Here is a 20,728-nt window from a genome sequence, read left to right on the forward strand (position 1 = left end):
CTATGGATTCTTCTTGCCCTCCAAGCCTGCCCCGCTTGGAAGTCCTTGTGCTTAATCGCGTTCTGCGGTCATGTTTCTCTCTTTGATGGCGTGAGTAGATTGCTAAGGTTCGGGCAGCGGCAGTTCATTGACATGACTGCCCTACTTATTCTGGTTTTCTTTCAAAGTTTGAAATATGGAAGAAAAATGTAAGCCAGCAGCAGTAGTTGTCTGTTTCCATGCCTTTCCCCATTACTGCATGTTCCTTGTTGCCTGGGGGTAAAACGTGGGGAAGTGAGTTAAGGGGGGGAAGTAGTACATCCTTTTACATGGCATGTGATCTCACATCAGTTGTCAAGGAATTACATGGTACGTGGGAGGCAGCGATATTGAGTGGCACTACACCCCGTGTCTCAAACATTTCCTAGCAGCTGACACTGGATGGGTGTGTCTCAAGATGAGCAATCTGTGGGAGAAGAATGCATAAAAGATGATTACTGGTGAGTAATTTCTCCTTTGCATTCTCTGTCAAACTCCGATGTTCATTCTGGGTTTCAGACGCCTTCAAGAAGATGTACCTGCAGAAACAGAAGGAGATGCAGAAGCTGTATGACAAGCAGGAGAAGAAGTTAAAGGACCTGAAAGCTGGCGGGAAATCCTCCAAGCAGGCGGTAAGCATGGGGCATTACTACCATTGATCCCTAATAAAGGGGGCATTACTACCATTGATCTCTAGTAAAGTTGTCCAGGGGGGTGGCAAGGAGATTGATCGCTTAGTTGGTTTACAGGGTGTGTCTGAAAGGGCTGGAAAGGCTGAGCAGTTGAGGCAACCGTCACGAAGATGCAAGCAGGTTTTCTCCAGCATGGGGTCTGGCATGGATTCACATGCTCATGAATATTCCCCGTCGTCAGGCTGGGAATCCTCGGTAAAGAAAAAACCAGTATCAGTTTCGTTTCTGATCTGTCTTTCGTAGTAATAACCAATCACTGGTCTCTGCGTCATACTGACCACAGCCAATGACTGCCCTCTACCTAAGCACCGCCTCTGGCAGCCATCTTCAGATTTTTACCGCACGTTCATGTGTTGGGATCCTCGTGCTATTGCTCTCGAGCGTTAGTGCTATTTTTTCACGCTTTTTACAAAAACTTCGATTCTTTCGGTCAAAAGAGCCTCAAGCTCCACCGATTCTACATCCGATCAACGGGGACCCGTGTCGGATTCATCTGTGCCCCTCAAGGGTGAAGATTTCGTCGAGCTACACTTCGGAGGACTCCAGAAGCTTCTCAGGCCCGGTCTCGGAGATGGCCCAGGAGAAGGGAAGCTCGACGCCCGGAAAGCTGTTCAGGGTCTGCCCTGGATGCCAGCTGCAGAACGTCTTCAAGGAGGACGAACACTCTTTCTGCCTTTACTGCCTTCATGAGGACAAGACGCACGTGGAGAAGGACTGTGCGTTTTGCGGCAACATGTCGGAACGGACCATGAAGGACCGCCATCAACGTCTCGCCAACTGGCTGGAGGGTAAGAGCCCGTCTGGCGAGAAGAAGAAGAAATCCGAGCGGTCTTCTAAGACCTTTGAGGGCGCCCCGGCGACGGGGGCCCAACATAAGGCCAAGCACCGCGAGTCCGCTGGCACCGGGAGCGCCGAACGGTCGGGCTCTACGGGCGCCAGGCAGGGCGCACCCTCCCCGGCACCATCAACCACGAGCCAACGCTCTGGGTCGGGTAAGAGGAAGGCCGAGCACCCGGCGAAGCTCCTGGAGAGGCCCCGGTCGAGCTCTAAGGCAGAGGAGGAGCGTGGCAGTGCCCCCTCCCTCAAGGATAAGGCGGTGAGCGCACCTAAGGTGGTGAAGGCCTTGATCCATCCGACCAAGCCCTCTATCGAAACGGTCGCGGCGGCCCTGGCTCAGCCTGTGGTGGCTGCACCAGTGGTGGCGACCTCAGGGCCCAGAATCTCCCTGCCTCCTCGGAGGGAGTCTTCCTTTGTGCCCATCGATAGGACCCCCGTGAAACCCCCCGTGGGGAAGAAGAAGGGGGGGCAGGGCGTCGTCGTAGAGTCGGCCTCAACCTCAGAAGAGGAGCTGATCGAGGTCTTAAGCCACGGCCTAGGCGTGGAAGAAGGCCAGCCCGTCGGAATGGACCCCGACGCAGGTGACGACGACGACATCGTCGAGGATACCGACGGGGCCCCTGCTCGCCCGTCGGATTCCCCTCTGCCAGCGCCGCAAGACAACTCGGCGGCCATTTTGTTGGCCATACAGTCCTTATGCTCCGAGATAAGGACGAGGCTACCGTTACCGACGGAGGAACCTCTCCCGTCGGGGGATCCAGAACCGGGACCTTCTGGTGTTCCCCCCCACCAAGAAAAGAAGGATCCATCCACCACCTCCTTTTCAACCGTCGCGCCCCTTCCAGCCCCCCTCCCCGTCCACCCGAGGGGATGATACGGGGACTGACACGGCAGCGACGGGTACGGACGACGAGGCATACGACGAGGATTTTCCGTCGTCGCCTCCCACCAGGGCCTCTCCGCCCGACGAGATCGGATCTTTCCACTCCATGATCTCCAGGGCTTCCGAGCTTTTCCAACTCTGCCCTGAGGAGAAGAAAAAGGAAGGCTTCCTTTATCAGCGGCGCGAGGCCAAGAGGAAGACGGTCCTCGCAGTGCCTCTGTTGGACGACATTTGGGATGAGGGCCTTTCCCTCCTCAAGAACCCTTCCACGACGCCAGCTAGAAGAGACCGGTACGAGAAAAAGTACCGGGTCCCGGACACGGCCCCCCTATGCCTCCGGGCGCAGCCTACCCCGGACTCCGTCGTCTCCGCGGCAGCCAGGAAGAAAGCGGGGGGGGGTGCGGCCTCCACATCGACTTCCCCGCCGGACGGCGAGGGAAAGAAATTGGATACTATGGGGCGTAGAGTCATCTCGTCGGCAGCGACGACGATTAAAGCGGCCAACGCCTTGGCTATCGTGGCCCGCTACGACAGGGAGCTCTGGTACAAGATGGCTCCCCTGCTGGATTTTCTGCCGGACGACAAGAGGGCGGAGGCCCTTGAGATCCTGCAGGAAGGTGAGGTGGCCTCGGACCACGCCATCACCGTGGCGACGGACATCGCCGACACTGGGTTCCGCCAGCTGGGCAACGGCGTTTGCCTTCGACGTCGTGGATGGCTCAAAGCTACGGACTTCCGGCAGGACGTCCAGACCAGAGTCCTGGACATGCCCTTCGACGGGAACAACCTGTTTGGGAAGACAGTGGACGATTCCCTTCAGGCCATCAAGGCGGATACGGAGACGGCCCGGGCCCTTGGAGTCCTGCAACGACGGACGCCCTTTCGGAGCGGCGGAGGCAAGGGCGCCTCCAAAGGTTCCGGCGGCGGTTTCGCTTCCTACCGTCAAGCGGCCCGCTCGTCGTCGCAAGAGGCCTACAGAGGACGAGGCAAGTCTAGCGGACCCCGCCGTCGTCGCCAAGGAGGTCAAGGCGGCAAGGCCGCGTCCAAGCAGGATTGAACCGGCCGTGGGGTCGGGCCCCCACCGAAGCACCCCGGTGGGAGGCCGGCTGGCGGGCTTCGTCAGCGTGTGGGAGTCCATCTCCACCGACCGTTGGGTGCTGGACGCCCTGGCCCGGGGCCACGCGCTCGAGTTTCAAAGAAGGTGCCCGCGCGTCCCCCCCGTGGCCAGGAAAGAACTTCACGTCCCTCAACTTCTCCTGGAGGTAAAGGCGATGCTCAGAAAGGGCGCCATCGAACTCGTCCCAAAGAGGCTTCGGGGCTCCGGAGTCTACTCGAGATACTTCCTCGTGAAGAAGAAGACGGGAGGATGGCGCCCCATCCTAGACCTGCGACGTCTGAACAAGTTCATCAAGGCGCAGAAGTTCCGGATGGTCACCCTCCAGCATGTCCTGGGTCAGCTGGAGGAAGGAGACTTCCTATCGTCGTTGGATTTGGAGGATGCCTACTTCCACATTCCCATCCTAAAGGGGCACCGCAAATTCCTCAGATTCGTGGTCCAAGGGCGTCATTACCAGTTCAAAGCCCTTCCCTTCGGACTACGGTCGGCACCCAGGGTATTCACCAAGTGCCTTGCACCGGTGGCGGCGCAGCTGCGCCGCGAGGGGATTCACGTCTACCCCTACCTGGACGACTGGCTCATCCGCGCCAAGACGAGGGAGCTCGCCGTGGTCCACACGGCAAGGACCGTCCAACTCCTCACGGACCTGGGATTCTCCGTGAACTACGCCAAATCCCACCTGGTGCCCGCGCAAGTCGCACTGTTTCTGGGAGCGAGGCTCGACAGTGTCCCTTCTGGCCTCCCCGTCGGAGGAGAGGACCAGGACCATCTTGGGCAAGGTGCAACGGATGTTGGTGGCCGACGCGGCCAAAGTGAGGTCCATCAAGTCCCTCCTCGGGATGATGTCTTCCTGCATCTACCTCATTCCCATGTGCAGGCTCCGGATGCGCCCGTTGCAAGAATTCCTGGATGCGCGCTGGATCCAGACGACGGGCAGCTTCGAGGAAAGGATCAAGCTCGACGAGAGTTTCCGACGAGCGATACGGTGGTGGGGCACCCGCGCGCATCTGACGGCGGGCATGGACTTGCAGACCCCAGCCCACCAGGAGACCGTGACCACGGATGCCTCCCTGGAAGGGTGGGGAGCGCACACCGAAAATCTGCACGCAAGGGGACTCTGGCTCCCGACGGAGAAGTCCCTACATATCAACGTCCTGGAGCTCCGTGCAGTGTTTTGGGCCCTCAGGTCCTTCCTTCCGTCCCTCAAGGGCAAGGTGGTGAGGATCTTCACCGACAACACCACCACCATGTTTTACATCAGGAAACAGGGCGGAACCAGGTCCCCGGCGCTGTCCAGGGAGGCGCAGGACCTGTGGCATTGGGCCGTCGCCCAAGGGATTTTTCTGGTGCCTCTGCTAATCCGGCTCATCAACCAGCTCAAGAGGTCACGGTGCAGGATGATCCTCATCGCACCTGCGTGGCCGAGGCAGATATGGTTCCCGGACCTTCTGGACTTGTCAGCGTCCCCGCCGATCAAGCTGCCGGCGGACGCGGATCTACTCTCCAGGGAAGGAGGCGCCATCCTCCACCACGACCCGAAGTCGCTGAACTTGCAGGCCTGGCTCCTGCAGCGCTAGAGTTTGGAGGATACGACATACCGGCCGATTGCAGAGAGGTTCTTGCAAAGGCCAGGGCGTCCTCGACTCTTAAATGCTACGGACACAAATGGAAGAGGTTCTCTGTCTGGTGCCACGCACAGAAGATTAACCCTCTACGGATTACGGCTCCCCAAGTACTGCCGTACCTGCTGACGCTGGCCAAAGCTGGTCTGGCACACGCGTCCATCAAGATTCATCTTGCTGCGATCTCCCGATACACCAGAACCACGGGCCGGACGTCCTTGTGGTCTCATCGTCTGGTGAAAGAGTTCATGAAGGGACTGTTCAGATCGTTCCCGCCGGTGAAGGCTCCGGCCCCGGCGTGGGAGCTCAACGTGGTGCTGACCAAGCTCATGGGACCTCCGTTCGAGCCTCTGCACTCGGCCCCGTTGAAGTTTCTATCGTGGAAAACAGCTTTTCTTGTGGCCATCACCTCCGCACGACGAGTGGGAGAGATCCAGGCCCTTTCCTGCAAGGCCCCGTACTTGACTTTCCACGACACGAGGGTAGTGCTCAGGACGCACCCCTCCTTCATGCCCAAGGTACCGTCGGACTTCCATCTCAACGAACCCTTGGTGTTACCTGTGTTTTTCCCGTCGCCTTCGTCGCCGGCTGAGAGGACTTTGCACTCGCTGGATGTAGCTAGAGCGCTGAAGTTCTACGTGGACCGCACGAAGGGTTTTCGGAAGACGTCACAACTCTTTGTGAACTTTGGACCTGTCAATCAGGGGAAGGCTCTCTCGAAGGCTTCCATCTCCAGATGGCTCTCCGGCTGTATCATGTGCTGTCACCGGTTGGCAAACCGACCGCTGCCTGGCCGTCCGAGAGCCCATTCCACCAGAGCGATCGCAGCTACCACGGCGTTCCTATCTGGTGTGCCCCTGCTGGACATATGCAGGGCTGCTACGTGGAGGTCGACGCACACCTTCACGAAATTCTACTGCGTCGACCGGGATTCCAGGGAGGAGTCCAGGGTCGGCCAAGCAGTGCTGCGCAACCTGTTCGCCTGAGGTGAGCCTGGTGAGGAGGTAAGATGCTTAATGTTGAGTTTATGTGATGCTTAATGTTGAGCCTTTGCCACCTCCCGTGGTTGTGCATGTGTGTACTGCTATGTATTCTTTATTCATGAGCATGTGAATCCATGCCAGACCCCATGCTGGAGAAGGAACAAGTTACTTACCTGTAACTGTTGTTCTCCAGCATGGGTCTGGCATGGATTCACATGCGAACCCTCCCGCCTACCCCTCTGCGGCTCTTCACTTGGTCATACTGCCACTTCACGTGCTTCCAAATCTGAAGATGGCTGCCAGAGGCGGTGCTTAGGTAGAGGGCAGTCATTGGCTGTGGTCAGTATGACGCAGAGACCAGTGATTGGTTATTACTACGAAAGACAGATCAGAAACGAAACTGATACTGGTTTTTTCTTTACCGAGGATTCCCAGCCTGACGACGGGGAATATTCATGAGCATGTGAATCCATGCCAGACCCATGCTGGAGAACAACAGTTACAGGTAAGTAACTTGTTCCTTATCATACAATAAAGGTAGATCAATTAAATGACAGTTATTGGGATAGTGTTCAGTTTTCAAATGGTTTCCTTCCGCTCACAAATTCCTCATCTTTGATATTATTCACTACAGCGCCCAGCTGTCTTTGGAAACATTTGCAGCCATCAGAGGGCATCTCAGTCCGACTTCGACTCAGCCCCATGCCATTGTACACCCCTACACCAGGCGTGACGTCAGGGCTGTATATCGGGAGCCTCTATGCCCCATGACCTTAGTTCCTTGTTTCCACACGCACTAAGCCCTGGAATGCCTGATAGATTTAGCTGTGTCGTGGCCATACTACTCCCTCCCCCACGCCCTCCCTGCACAAGTCCTCCGACTACAATCCCTGCTCAGACTCTGGGAGGCAAATGTCCGTGTCGGATCCTCACAAGGTACATCTTTTAATGGACGATTTCCTCCCATGGATTTCTCTACTCAGATAACTTTCATCTGCTGCTTTTCGGAAACTTTTCTGCCGCCAGGGGAGGGTGTGAAGGGGCATGAGAATGTCCACATCGGTTCCACTCGACTCATCTAATCACTGTTCTGGACAGGGCGTGTGGGGGGCTGTTTTGCCCTGTGTGTATATATATATATATATATATATATATATATATAGATTTCTTAGGCTTGTGGAATCTGCTTAGATCACATGCTGTGCATAGGCCGACATCTAGTGGAAGCTGCAGAGTATTAGTTTGTTTTTTGAAACTCGAAAATGGGCGTCGACACAGGGCGTACCAGTCATACTATCCCTAGTGTGACGTCCCCTGTACCCATGATCCCTCACGCGTCTAGGACCCTCCGATTGTTTTTTTCCGCCATACTGGTCGGAAGCATTTCAGAGTTCCTGGCACTAAGCCATAATTTTACAAAATATTGATAATTTTACCCCTTCTCCACCCCAACGTCGAGATACCGAATTTCTACACTCGACACCGGATCGGAGAGGATTTCGACCGTCGACTGCACAACGATTTTGGGCCTCGAGGCTTCCGTCTCGGCCCGGGCCTTGGCCGCTGGCCAAGGCCCTGCAAGTAGGGAGAGTGGGGGGTGGTCATACTCTACACTCTTGTAATATATAGACACACTTATATATTCCTACATTTACCAGCCCGCTGCAACAAGGTGCGTATGGAGGGTACCCGTTTCCAATTCTGCCCCAAGTGCAATCGCAAATACCCTTGGGTCGACAGGCATGCCACGTGCAACCTCTGCTTGCCGAGGGACCACCCCGAGGCAAATTGCAGAGCCTGTAGTAGGTTTAAGCCTAAAACACTTAAGGACCGTTCAATCAAGCGTTGGGCCCACAACGCCAGGCGTCAAGAGGCCATGGCAGCGTTGGGCACCTTCAGCGACGGCAGCGACGCCGTACTTTCAGACGGCGAGGGCTTTATGGTGTTGAAAGACAGCCGAGCACAAGTCCCCGACCTCGGAAGGTCGACCGGCAGGCCGGCTATGGGGAACACCCCCGGCGACACGAGCGCTTCACATGGCACTTTCACAAAACACACAAAGTCCAACCGAGACTCGACGCGCACTTAGAGTTCTCGGAAAGAGGCACGTAGAGAACGGTCCGAATCGGCGTCCTCTGGGCGCTCTCGATCTAGATCACCACACGACACCAGGCAAGCATCCACTATTGCCAAGAGTGCCTCGCTCCCTAAGGTCACGGAAGCTCGATCGTCGGGAGACGAAGCCGACTTCCACCCTCAGGCCGCACTCCAAGAGTCGCCGCCCGCAGACCGAATTACTACAGATCCCGAACCCCTACCTCCACGCTCGAAGGATAGGGTCAAGACCCCCGAACCTCGACGCCAGGCGTCGAAAAGCTCAGAGGGCCCTAAAACACACGGGAAACACTCCTCCAGTCACGGGGAGGGAGGGAAACGGCAAAGGAAGCAGTCTCTACCCACTTCCAAGCCCGTAGAACACTCCACTCCTCAAAAACAGAAAGACAAGTCCACGTCTTCTAATAACACCAAACCCCCTGCACAGGCTACCAAGTCTAGTCAGGATAAATTTGAAAAACTCCCAGAAAGGGTTGTTCCCAATTCCAGAGAATGGACCAGTGTTGAGATAGATAGGGTAATGTCAAGAATGTCATCTTTGGCTGATTTTTATGCAAAAAACCCAGAGCACTTTCTTGCTTATACTCCCGACAGGGCAGCACCCTCTGGCTCTAAGGATCCTATACCTCCAAGTACAAGGTCCCACTTTGAGACACCAACAGGGTCTTCAGACCCCTTCTACGTCCAGCCCTACTCTCATTACCAGAGAGAGACATCCTTTGTTGAGGATACAGATTTGGGCATGGTGGAGGAACAAACTGGGACAGGCTACTATGGGGATGATGAGGATCAAGATGAGGAGGAGGAAGACCCCTACAGGGTAGACTCCCCAGTAGAAAGAGAGTCCCCCATTACCGACTCCCCTGTCGACAACCAGCCGCTCCTGAATGAAGTGCTGTCTCGAGCAGCCGAACATTTCCACATCGACACCCAGGGTGCCCAGGAGGAAAGAGACTTTTCAGAAGAGTTAGTGGGGGAGAGGAGGCCTGAGGGTCAGGCCATCCCTATCCTAAAATCTATTCAAAGAAGAATAGACCCTTCACTCCTCAATCCTAACCTCACCAGAGCAGTGAACCCTAGGATTGAAAAACTTTTCAAGGCAGCCCAATCAGACCCACTACATATAAGAGGGCATCTGAAGCCGGACTCACTGGTTGTTACTAACACCCATAAGAGGGCTGGAACACTCTTATCATCGTCTGAGGCTCCTCCCGACAAGGAGAGCAAAAGACTGTACGGGTTAGGCAGGAAGGTGGCCTCCACTTCCGCCTACCAGGCAAGGATTGCCAACTCCACCACCCTGTTGGCCAGCTACAACTGCCATCAGTGGGAAGAGGTCGCAGCACTCATAGACTCCGCACCAAAACCCTTAAAGAGCCAATTGGCACGAGTTTCAGCGGAGGAAAGAGCCGTGTCCGGTTGCATTTTAAAGGCAGCCTTTGATGCCGCGGATAACGCCGGCAGATTAATAGCAGAAGGAACTGTTATTAAGAGACACGCTTGGCTACGCCAGTCTGGTTTCAAGGCTGAAACACAAGCGTCACTATTGGACAAACCGGTGGAGCCGGATCTGTTTGGTAAGGCGGTCGAGGACAAACTAAAGAATGCTAAGGACGAGTATGAAACACTCAAATCCCTAGGCCAGCTAACCACTAAACCCCCTAATCAGAGAGGGAATGGCAATTTTCGTCGCACACGCGGCCAAAATTCCCAAAGAGGTTCTAACTATTCCCAAGGGCAGGGTACAGAGTGGAACAATAATAACTAGCAGTCTACCCAGGGTTACGGCAGGCAGGGGTAATAAGAGGACGTGGTAGAGGTAGAGGCAGCCCCAATAAAGGAGGCGTCAACAGTATCCGAGGGGTACTGTATAGAACTACTAGAGCGTCCCCAAGACCATCCTCCACGACAAAAAATACATTCTTTGGAACACCAGAAGATCCTCCTAGAAGAGATTGTCAATCTGCTAGCAAAGGACGCGATGGAACTCGTCCCGGGACACCAGGTAAACAAGGGTATTTATTCAACTTACTTCCTTGTGCCAAAAAAAGATTTGACAATGCGCCCAGTATTGGACTTACGGCCTGCCAACAAGTATGTCAAGCCCCAAAAGTTTTGCATTACAACTCTCCAAGAGGTAATCCCCCTCCTAAAAAAGGGGGATTACATGGCAACATTGGACATGAAAGATGCCCATTTTCATATTTCCATGTTCCCAGCGCACAGAAAATACTTGCGCTTCAAGGTGGACAGTCGGCACTACCAGTTCAAGGTACTGCCTTTCGGGATAGCTTCGGCCCCAAGGGTATTCACCAAGGTACTGGCGGTGGCGGCAGCACCCCTACGCAGGGAGGCAATCCCGGTGTACCCTTACCTGGACGACTGGCTCATCACGGGGGAAACCCCAGTAATTTGCAGAACAAACATTCAAACGACTAGCGACCTCCTCTTCGAATTGGGCTTCTCAATAAACGAGAAAGTCAAGTCTAGTGCCAAGCACATCCAAACAGTTCTTAGGAGCTATCCTAGACACTCAAGAGGGGTTGACCTTTCCTTCAGAGGAAAGAATTTGGAATATACTGCTGCAAATTCCGCAATACCAGTCCGGTCGCCAGATAACGGTACGCAAAGCAATGCGTTTGCTGGGCATGATGGCGTCATGTATTTACCTGGTCCCCCACGCGCGCCTGCGTCCCATGCAGGAATGGTTGGCGAAACAGTGGTCTCAGGCAAGTGGTCAGTGGGACGATCTAGTGGTTGTTTCGCCAACACTGGTACAAAGCCTTCACTGGTGGACAAGAGAGAATCTGTCCAAGGGGAAGCCCTTTTACGATCCCGAGATACAGGCGGTAGTCACAACCGATGCATGCCTGACGGGGTGGGGAGCTCACCATCTCCACCACAAAGCTCAGGGTCTCTGGTCTCACGCAGTGGCCAAGAATCACATCAACCTTCTAGAGCTTCTGGCAGTACTCCGAGCGCTTCAAGCTTTCGAACCCTACCTTTTAAACCTGTCAGTGCAAATCCAGACGGACAGCACTACAGCCATGTTCTACCTGAACAACCGAGGAGGGACTCGCTCGCCAAATCTGTCCAAGCTTGCCCAGAAAATCTGGATATGGGCACTCAGATGGAACATCTTCCTGTCATCGCAACATGTTCCAGGGGATCTCAATTCCCTAGCGGATGCTCTGAGCAGAGACCCCCTCCCAGAGGAACACGAGTGGTGTCTACACAGAGAAGTCGTAGAAGATTCCTCCTCTCAGTGGGGTTTCCCCACTATAGACCTATTCGCCACAAGTGAAAACAGACAATGCCCAGGATTTGCATCCAGGTACCCCCAACCAGACTCCCAGGGGAACGCCCTGTGGATGAACTGGTCAGGGATGTATGCGTACGCTTTTCCACCAACTCCTCTAATCAGGAAGGTGGTCAACAAGATGAACAGAGAATCGATGACGCTCGTTCTGGTTGCTCCCATGTGGGCGAGACAATCATGGTTCCCACACCTACGCAGACTGGCGGTGTGCGAACCCATCAGACTTCCGAGCTGGTACAACGTATTGTCCCAGCACCAAGGTCAAACAGTGCACCCTCAACCCAACTCAATGAACCCGGCAGCATGGCTCCTGAGGTCATAGTTTGGACATCTCAAATTGCCACAGAGGTGCATGGACATCCTAAAAGAGGCTAGGAAGCCCAACACGAGGCACTGCTACTTTGACAAATGGAAAATATTCGTAATCTGGTGCCAGAGTAAGCAAGTCAACCCAGTTGATTGCACTCCTTCCACTATTGTTATTTACATGCTCCACCTGCTGGATGCGGGGCTGGTTTTTAACTCACTGAAGGTACACCTGGCAGCCCAGTCAGCATACACCACTTCCCATAACAAGGTGTCGTGGTGGAAAGTACCAGTAGTTAAGGCCTTCATGGAAGGAGTAAAGAGACTTCACCCTCCTATTTCTAACCCACCACCAGGATGGGACCTGAACGTGGTGCTATCTAAACTCATGGGCCCCCCATTCGAGCCCATGCATAAAACAAGTCTCAAACACCTGACCTATAAAACTGCCTTCTTAGTAGCCATTACATCCATAAGAAGGGTCAGTGAAATTCGGGCTCTGTCAGTGCAGGATCCTTTCTTTACTATTACTAAGGATAAGCTGGTTTTACGGACATACCCTAGGTTCTCACCTAAGTTTATTTCCAAATTCCATGTAAACCAGTCCATCGAGCGTCCGGCTTCCTTCCAAAACCCACAAAGCTCGGCTGAGGTTAAACTACACACCCTAGATGTGCGTAGGGCGGTCCTTTACTACGTAAACAAGACCAGACCGCTTAGGAAAACAGATCAACTGTTTGTCTCCGTAGCCACAGGCAAGGAGGGAGATTGCGTCTCTAAGGGTGCCATCTACAGGTGGATTGTCAACTGTATCCAGTTGTGTTACTCTCTTTCTGACAAAACTTTGCCTTTTACGCCCAGAGCCCACTCGACAAGAGGCATTGGGGCCACTCTGGCTTTCATTGCAAATGTTCCCCTTGACACCATTTGCAAAGCAGCTATTTGGAGCTCTATTCACACTTTTACTCAGCACTACTGCATTGACACCCATTCCAAGACAGATACTCAAGTGGGACAAGCGGTTCTAAGACATTTATTTGCTCATGACCCTTCTCAAATCCCACCTCCTTCTAACACTGCTCGCTAATCTATGCGCAGCATGTGATCTAAGCAGATTCCACAAGCCTCAGAAGGGATACATTACTCACCGTAATCTTATTTCTGATGCTTGTATCTGCTTAGATTCACATGCGACCCACCCTTCCTCCCCTCTGAGAGAAGGCGCATGGATGCTTGTGGTCTTATCTTATCTATCTTCTATCTGCTTGGATCATCTGTACTCGCGCTACTCCTCGTGCTACCTCATGTCAGAAAAAATACAATCTGAGGGTCCTAGAAGCTTGAGGGATCATGGGTACAGGGGACGTCACACTAGGGATAGTATTACTGGCATGCTCTGTGTCGACACCCATTTTCGAGTTTCGAAAAACAAACTGTAATACTCCGCAGCTTCCACTAGATGTCGGCCTATGCATAGCATGTGAATGTAAGCAGATACAAGCATCAGAAATATGATTACAGTGAGTAATGTATCCCATATATATGTATAAAAAAGTTATTAAAAGGACATTATGGTTAAGTTGTGCAACTAAAAACCTATTAAATTCACTAAAATAAATGTTACCGGGACGTTATGGTGACATTGACATTTGTGATGTCATCTTTGATGTCCTGGGTGTTAGTCTTAGCGGTGCACGGTGGTGGTGCGAGTTATGGTTGCTTAGCTTACCATAACTGGCGAATTTCAAGGGTTTTTTGGTTTTACGTTGACCATAACGTCCCGATAAGTTTTTTTTTTTTTGTGAATTTAATAGGTTTTTAGTTGCACAACTTAACCATAACGTCCCTTTAACAAAGTTTTTTTTTACTGAAGGTCATCGGTTTCTACCAGTGGCACGTAACCATTATGTAAAGTAACATCTGACTTCATTGCACACCTTGCGGAGAATGCCACATGACCAGAACCGGCCCTGGGGGGCGGGGGGGACGAGTTGAACGGCCGGGGTGCCACGCTCCCCAGGGCACCATTAGCCCCCCGCCACGCCAGCTCGGGGCACTCTTTCAAGGGCTCTGTGAAGCTGGCGTAGCGGCAGAAGGCGCCGCAGGCGGGCACATTCAATGTCAATCGGGTGCTTAGCACCCGATTGACACCAAATGCGCCTTAACCAAAAAAAGGGACCGTTAGCCCCACGCCAGCTCAGGGGAGTCTTTGAATGACTCCCCCGAGCTGGCAGAGTGGCGGCAGGCGCCTCATTGTTGGTCAAGGCGTCCGCGACAGCGGAGCGCATTTAGGAACAATAGGGTGCTAATTAATTAATAGAATTACCTCCTTGCCGGAGCGAGGAGGTTTTTAAAAATAAAAAAAAAGTACTCTGTAGCCATGGCCCCTGTTGACCACGGGCGCACGGGGAGGGGGGCGCCAATTCGCCCAGGGCGCTGCGGCCCAGCACATGACCATATACTGGCGCACAGCACGATGACGTGTCTGAAAATCCGTACACACTTAACAATAAGATCTATCCCGCATGGACAGTGTGGAAGTACATTTCCTACTGATGTAGGAACTGCCACCTTGAACATTTCCCTTGCACAGCTCCAACACCTATTCGTAGTGAGCCATTAACAATGTAGCACACAGTACCTGCTTTTAGCAAAAATACTATTTATCTGAAAACGACATGAGCTAAGGCCATCCCTCCTCCCCAAGAAACAGCAGCACTGCTGTAATGGAGCATGAGAAACACTGCCCCTACCTTAGAAAGAACACACGCACAATATTTTCCCCCGTCCGCCTCGCCCCCCATATTACTGTTTGGCGCCGCTTAGCTCATTTCTGTCCGCAACTTTCCTTCTGAGCTGTCCTTCAGAAAAAAAAACATCTGTAAAAAAATTAAATGTTCCTGTAAGAACCATCTTTCACAGTTTAAGAATAGTAAAGAAATAAATCGCATACAAAACAAAATAATTTTCCAAAATGGCCACCATAGAAGGGAAAGGTGGTTGTTCCATACATGGCCCCTCTTCGCTTTCCATGGCAGCCTGCAAATAGCACAAAGGAAACACTGTTAACATATTACCACCAGCACTTTTTTCCTCCCTTTCAAATGTATCGTAATGTCGGAACAACATTACCACAAAGCCAGTCCCAGGTGGACATTGCCACTATAATCCTATCTTTTCTCCCTTCTGGTCATGACCAGTAGCCACATTGTGCAGATCATGACCTTATACCATAACCCCGACCTTCTGCCCAGTCCCCATGGCTGCAGCCTACCCCTCAGTCAATAAACGTATACCGCGACGTTTTTTAACTACAGTACGAAACTTGTGTAATACGAAAACACTCCCACATCTCGTCACATAACCAACCCTAGTGATATTCAACACCTTTCTTGATGATGTTCCTCTCCAGCGCAGCCAAATGCGCCCAATAAGCACCTACGTGCCGTGACGCAGAAGCTGCAAATGAACACACAGCGACATAGAACGTAGCATGTTACATTTTGAAATAATAAAGTTTTTTAAAGGAAACCATTAACAATTTTAGAATTTAAATACTTTAATTTGACAAACTGTATGAGACACTCTGACTATTCCTATTTTCAATGAAATAGTAACTTCTTTTTTTTTGTTCCGTCATCGAAAATGTTAATTGTGAGCCACACGTTGATCTTTTCGCATACACAAAGTATTCGCTTTCGATGAAGCAACCGCTTTGGTCGCACAGTGATTTCCAAGACGTTGGCATGAACTTTGGACTGCACCACCATAAAAGATGTTACGTTACTCCTAATGGCCACTCCAGCGTATGGACAAATGGGCCCGGGCCGGTCGTCCCACAATACAGTCAGTTAGGTAGCCCGTCACGCGTACGTGCATCTGGCGTCTAAAGAACCCATCACTTGACATCTGGAATCCATGGCAATCGCAGAACGGCACAATGTAGCTGTTCAAAAAACGTAACAGAAAATACGTACCAATACCCAACCTTTACCAAAAAATTGCAAAAAAGAATGTGGAAACTGATACACAAATCTATGTGGTCATACATGACATTTTAAAGAAATAGCGTTGCACATGGGTGAACCTAATGATAGCCTACAAAAGATAAGAATCTGCGTTCTCCATAACGTAAAAAAAAGACAGCTACACAGAAAGATAGTACCTCAGTTATAATGCCAAAATTACTGTTCTGGTAATAACAAATTAAAACTTGTTCCGGTTTAGAGTCGTCAAAAGTAAACTTGCACAATATTTACCGTCTCCATTGTCTTCGTTATAACCCAGACAGCGAGGTAAAGAATCTTTAACTGATATTACATGTGTTTTACAAAGTTTTGAACACATAACCTTATTAAATGGTATTTTTCCCAAACTTGCACACCCTGCATTCTTACTGAATGTTTCCCTTTCGCTCAAGTTCAAAAAACAATTGACCCTTATGAGTTCAGTCGGATGCTTGGGCCTACTGAGCTCGCAACCACAAAAGCAAAGCAAGTGACCTTCGCTCAGAATGCAAATACATTCTGACTTTTCAACAGCATGTCTCCACGCATTCATGAGAAGTGGTACTCCCATACACTTGCATACCCGCTCTTTCCATCAAACACTGCAGGTGTCTGCCTCAGATTTCAAACTACGACGCTATTTACAGTATGACTTAGATGACAAGAAAACACCACTTTTTGCCTTCCTGCTCCACATCTCATCCCAGCCTCAATAACCCTCACCTTCTGATACAATATTTCATAAGTTTAACAAGTGCAATGTTGTGGTGTTTTATGTGTTAACTGCGATGTTCGCGTACACCAAAACATGAATAAAACATGGCGGGCGCAGCGACGGAATCTGACATACTTCACGCCGTTCAACACCCAATCAGTGAAATGCGCCACATGTATGTGAACATGGCGCTACGGATTAGCCAATCGGTATCTTGTCCGCAGAGCGAACAGGGAAGTGTGTTCGTGGAGCGGACACAGATATCCCTATTTTTTTCAGATGTACTTTTTGGTTGTTTTAAAGAAAATGACTGGACGGATTGGCACCAAATTTACAAAAGCACGCTTTCGGGACCAAGCTCCTGCCGCAGATTTTGGTGAAAATCCGTCCAGCCGTTTGGGCTGTAGAAGTGTGCAAACATTTTCCCCCATTCAGTCTATGGGAAATATACGTTTTGAAACCCCACCCCTATAACTTTTCCCCCCCTACACCAAACATCACCAAACTGTGCAAAAAAATTGAGTGGCCCATATACTTTTTTTGTAAAGTTTTGCGAGGATTCGTCCAGGGTGAACAGTTATAAGCCGCCCAAAAAGTGCTCTTCCTATGGAAACAGCAACTTATCCATAATATATATATATATATTTCTGATGTTTGTTAATCTGCTTAGAATCACATGCTGTGCATAGGTCCGACATCCAGTGGTCACTGCGGAGTATTGCATTTTGTTTTTCGTAGTCGAAAAGGGACGTCGACAAGGCGTGTCTGTAACACTATCCCTATAGTGACGTGCGTTGTACCCATAATCCCTCACGCGTCGAGGTCCCTCAGATTGTTTTTTTCCGCCCAGCTTCTGGTCGCCTTACGCGGAGCTCCTAGAGAGACATTGCTAATACTTACTACGGACCTCGGTCCTTAATTATACTGATTATATTGTTAAAGATCCCTCCCCTCGACGTTAGCTGTGAAGCTGTTTCTCCGCCGAGCAAGTTTTCGACGGAGGGGAAGAGACGGAGGAGATCCTTGGCCGAACACGTGGCCTGGCCTCGCCGGCCAACATACAGTAGGGAGAGTGGGGGTTCGAACTTTATCTTCTCTTTGAGAATGTCTTTCTTTCTCCCCTATCTTTCCCTTGGGGTTGTTATCACCAGTTATTATTGCCTCAGCTATGGAGAGGACACCTTTTAAGTTTTGCCCACGCTGTAGGGGCAAATACACTTGGAAGGACAAACACAAGCTCTGTAATCGTTGCTTGCCCCTCGATCATAAGGAGGACAGCTGCGCGGCCTGTAAGCTCTTGAAACCAAGAACTCTTAAAGAACGCAAAGTTAAGAGGTGGGCGGACTACGCTATGTCGAAGTCAGTTTCCTCACCCGCCGCCGCTGTTGCAGAAAGTGACGAGGAGGGTGATAACGCGACGTCCGTTACGGAAGTCATTAACCCCCAGAAGGAGCGCTCGCTCTCCTCGACGTCCGTACCCGGCCCCGACGGGCTCGGCTCATGCCCTGCTTATGGGGAGGAACACCCCGGCGACAAGGACGCACACAGACCCCATAGGCCTAAGCACACAACCCACGGCTCTTCTTCATCGAAGACGAAGGATCCATCAGCGCCGAAGGTGACGCAGGGCACTCCGGCGTCTACCTCAGACCGTAAGGGTCTGAAGCCCCACCCGCAAACGCAGCCGCGACCAGCGATTGGGCTTTCATCAAACACGGGCGCTACCCCAAAATCATCCGACGTAACGCTCCATAGAGCGGCCGTCGAGGAACAATGCGTAAAGCAGGCAACGTCGACACCAGAGTCCTCTACTGACAAACTCGTTGTCGAGAGCCTGGCGAGAATTGTTTCCGAAGACAAACGTAAGCGGACGACGAAAGAAACGTCGAATACCGCACAAAAAGCTATGGAAACGCCGAAAAAGCATGAGTAGCCAGGAACTGCCCCCTTCATCTAAGGGCACTTCTGAACTACCGGAGGGCTCTTCAGAGGGCGACGGAAACCTTTCTTCGACGCTGTGGGAGCGTTTTGAAGGTGAAAACACTGATTTCCCCCCGCTAGACTATTCATCGGTCCCCCATGAGACCCTTGAAAGACTCCATTCTTGTATGGAGAAAATGGAAATTTTTTTGGGAAACCAAAACCCACCCACACCCAAAAGACCAAGAGAATGGCCCCAGGATGACCCTAGAGTCAAGATTCCTAGGCTGTTTCCCCCTTCTACATATGTATATGACCTCACTGAAGAGGAGCAATACCTCCAGGAAGATGAGGAATGTTTGGGTGGAGAGGAAGAACTTGAAGAGGGGTTTGGAGAAGATCCTTACACTAGTGCAGGAGCTTTCGAAGAAGATACAGCTACCTCGCAGCCTTGGCAATCCCCATCAGTGCACTCAGACCCTGATGCCTTTCACCCTTCTCCTCCCAAGGATTCACCTATTGGAAACACCTCTCCCATAGATGACCAACCTTCACTTAATGCACTATTGCGCAAGGCAGCAGCGCATTTTGAAATAGACACAGGGGAGAGTCTTCCTGACATAGACTTTGTAGAGAAAGTTATTAAAGAAAAAGCCCCTGTTAGTCAGTCTATTCCGCTCCTGGCTTCTATAAAGAGAAGAATAACTCCTTCCCTTTCCAATCCTGCCTTAGTCAGAGCGGTCAACCCGCGGATAGAGAAGCTCTTCAGCCCTTCGTCCTCTGACCCTTTGTACATCAGAGGCCATTCTATTCCGGACTCCCTCGTGGTTACTAATACAAGAAAAAGAGCAGGGGTACCACTATCCACTAGTGAGGCACCACCTGACAAAGAGGGCAAAAAGCTCTATGCTCTGGGGAAGAGAATCATGACGTCCGCCGCCTTTTCAACTAGGATTGCAAATAACAATTCTCTACTAGCTAGCTATGCAGATGCACAGTGGAGCAAGCTGCGCAGCGAAGCAGAGGACGCACCAGAACTCCTGCGTTCACGCCTGTTAGCTACAATCTCAGAGGGAACTCTTGTAAACTAGGGCATCGTAAAGAACTCCTTAGATGCCGCAGAGACGGCTGGCCGTTCTCTGGTTCAGGGAACACTTCTCAAACGCCATGTCTGGCTGCGCAATTCGGGATTTAAGCCGGAAACCCAGGCTTCCCTGATATAAATATGCCCATGGAAGAAACACATCTGTTTGGGAAAGCAGTTGATGAGGCCCTAGAACATGCGAAGAAAGAGTTTGATACCATCAAAACTCTTGACCAAATTTCTAGGCCCCCTAACAGACGCGGCTATGGCAATAGACGCTCCTTTCGTGGCCAACGCCAGCAGCAAAACCAACAGCAATTTTACTTTGCTACCAACTGGCCCTCTAACCAGGTTAACACCCAGTTCAGTCAAAGAGGCCAATGCCGTTGCAGGGGAAGAGGTCGCGGCTCCGGCCCCAAAGGTTCCACGCCCAATACCAACAAATGACCCGAAGATTCGGGTCCCCTCCCATGCATCACCGGTCGGGGGCCGGCTAACATCGTTCCTTTCAGCATGGGAGGGAATATCGTCAGACCGCTGGGTATTATCCACCATAGCCCACGGATACTGCATCGAATTCAACGGTTCCCCGAAGTACAGACCCCCACGGAACCGACGCATGACACCGGAACACCTCACCATTCTTCTACAAGAAGTAGAAGAGCTACTGAAAAAAGAAGCTATAGAGGCTGTCCCCCTATCTCAGGTAACAGAAGGTATTTATTCAGTGTACTTCCTTGTACCCAAAAAGGACTTAACCATGCGCCCTGTATTAGATCTGCGCCCAGCGAACAAGTTTGTCAAACCCCAAAAGTTTTGTATGGTGACCTTGCAGGAAGTAATCCCACTGTTATCACAGGGGGATTACATGACAACACTGGACATGAAAGATGCATACTTTCATATTTTAATGTTGCCAGCGCACAGAAAATACTTCAGGTTCAAGATAGAGAACAAACACTACCAGTTCAGAGTACTACCCTTCGGGGTAGCATCTGCACCAAGGGTTTTCACGAAAGTACTGGCAGTGGCAGCGGCCCACCTGCACAGGTTATCCATCCTCGTATACCCTTACCTCGACGACTGGCTCATAACAGGGGATTCTTACGA

The 20,728-nt window shown here is 51.5% G+C and overlaps 1 protein-coding gene across 4 annotated transcripts in view; it reads left to right on the forward strand.

The window, feature by feature from the left end:
• Positions 1-20,728, forward strand: part of ABCF1 (ATP binding cassette subfamily F member 1) — a 1,170,658-nt gene that overhangs the window by 722,313 nt on the left and 427,617 nt on the right. For all 4 annotated transcript variants that reach the window (XM_069635350.1, XM_069635348.1, XM_069635351.1 and 1 more), the window contains one exon: positions 538-650. In XM_069635350.1, the coding sequence (XP_069491451.1) occupies positions 538-650 (113 nt within the window). The remainder of the gene's footprint in view (positions 1-537; positions 651-20,728) is intronic.

Source organism: Ambystoma mexicanum, chromosome 13 (genome assembly GCF_040938575.1).
Source record: "Ambystoma mexicanum isolate Mex_15411 chromosome 13, UKY_AmexF1_1, whole genome shotgun sequence".
In the NCBI taxonomy this organism is placed as follows: domain Eukaryota; kingdom Metazoa; phylum Chordata; class Amphibia; order Caudata; family Ambystomatidae; genus Ambystoma; species Ambystoma mexicanum.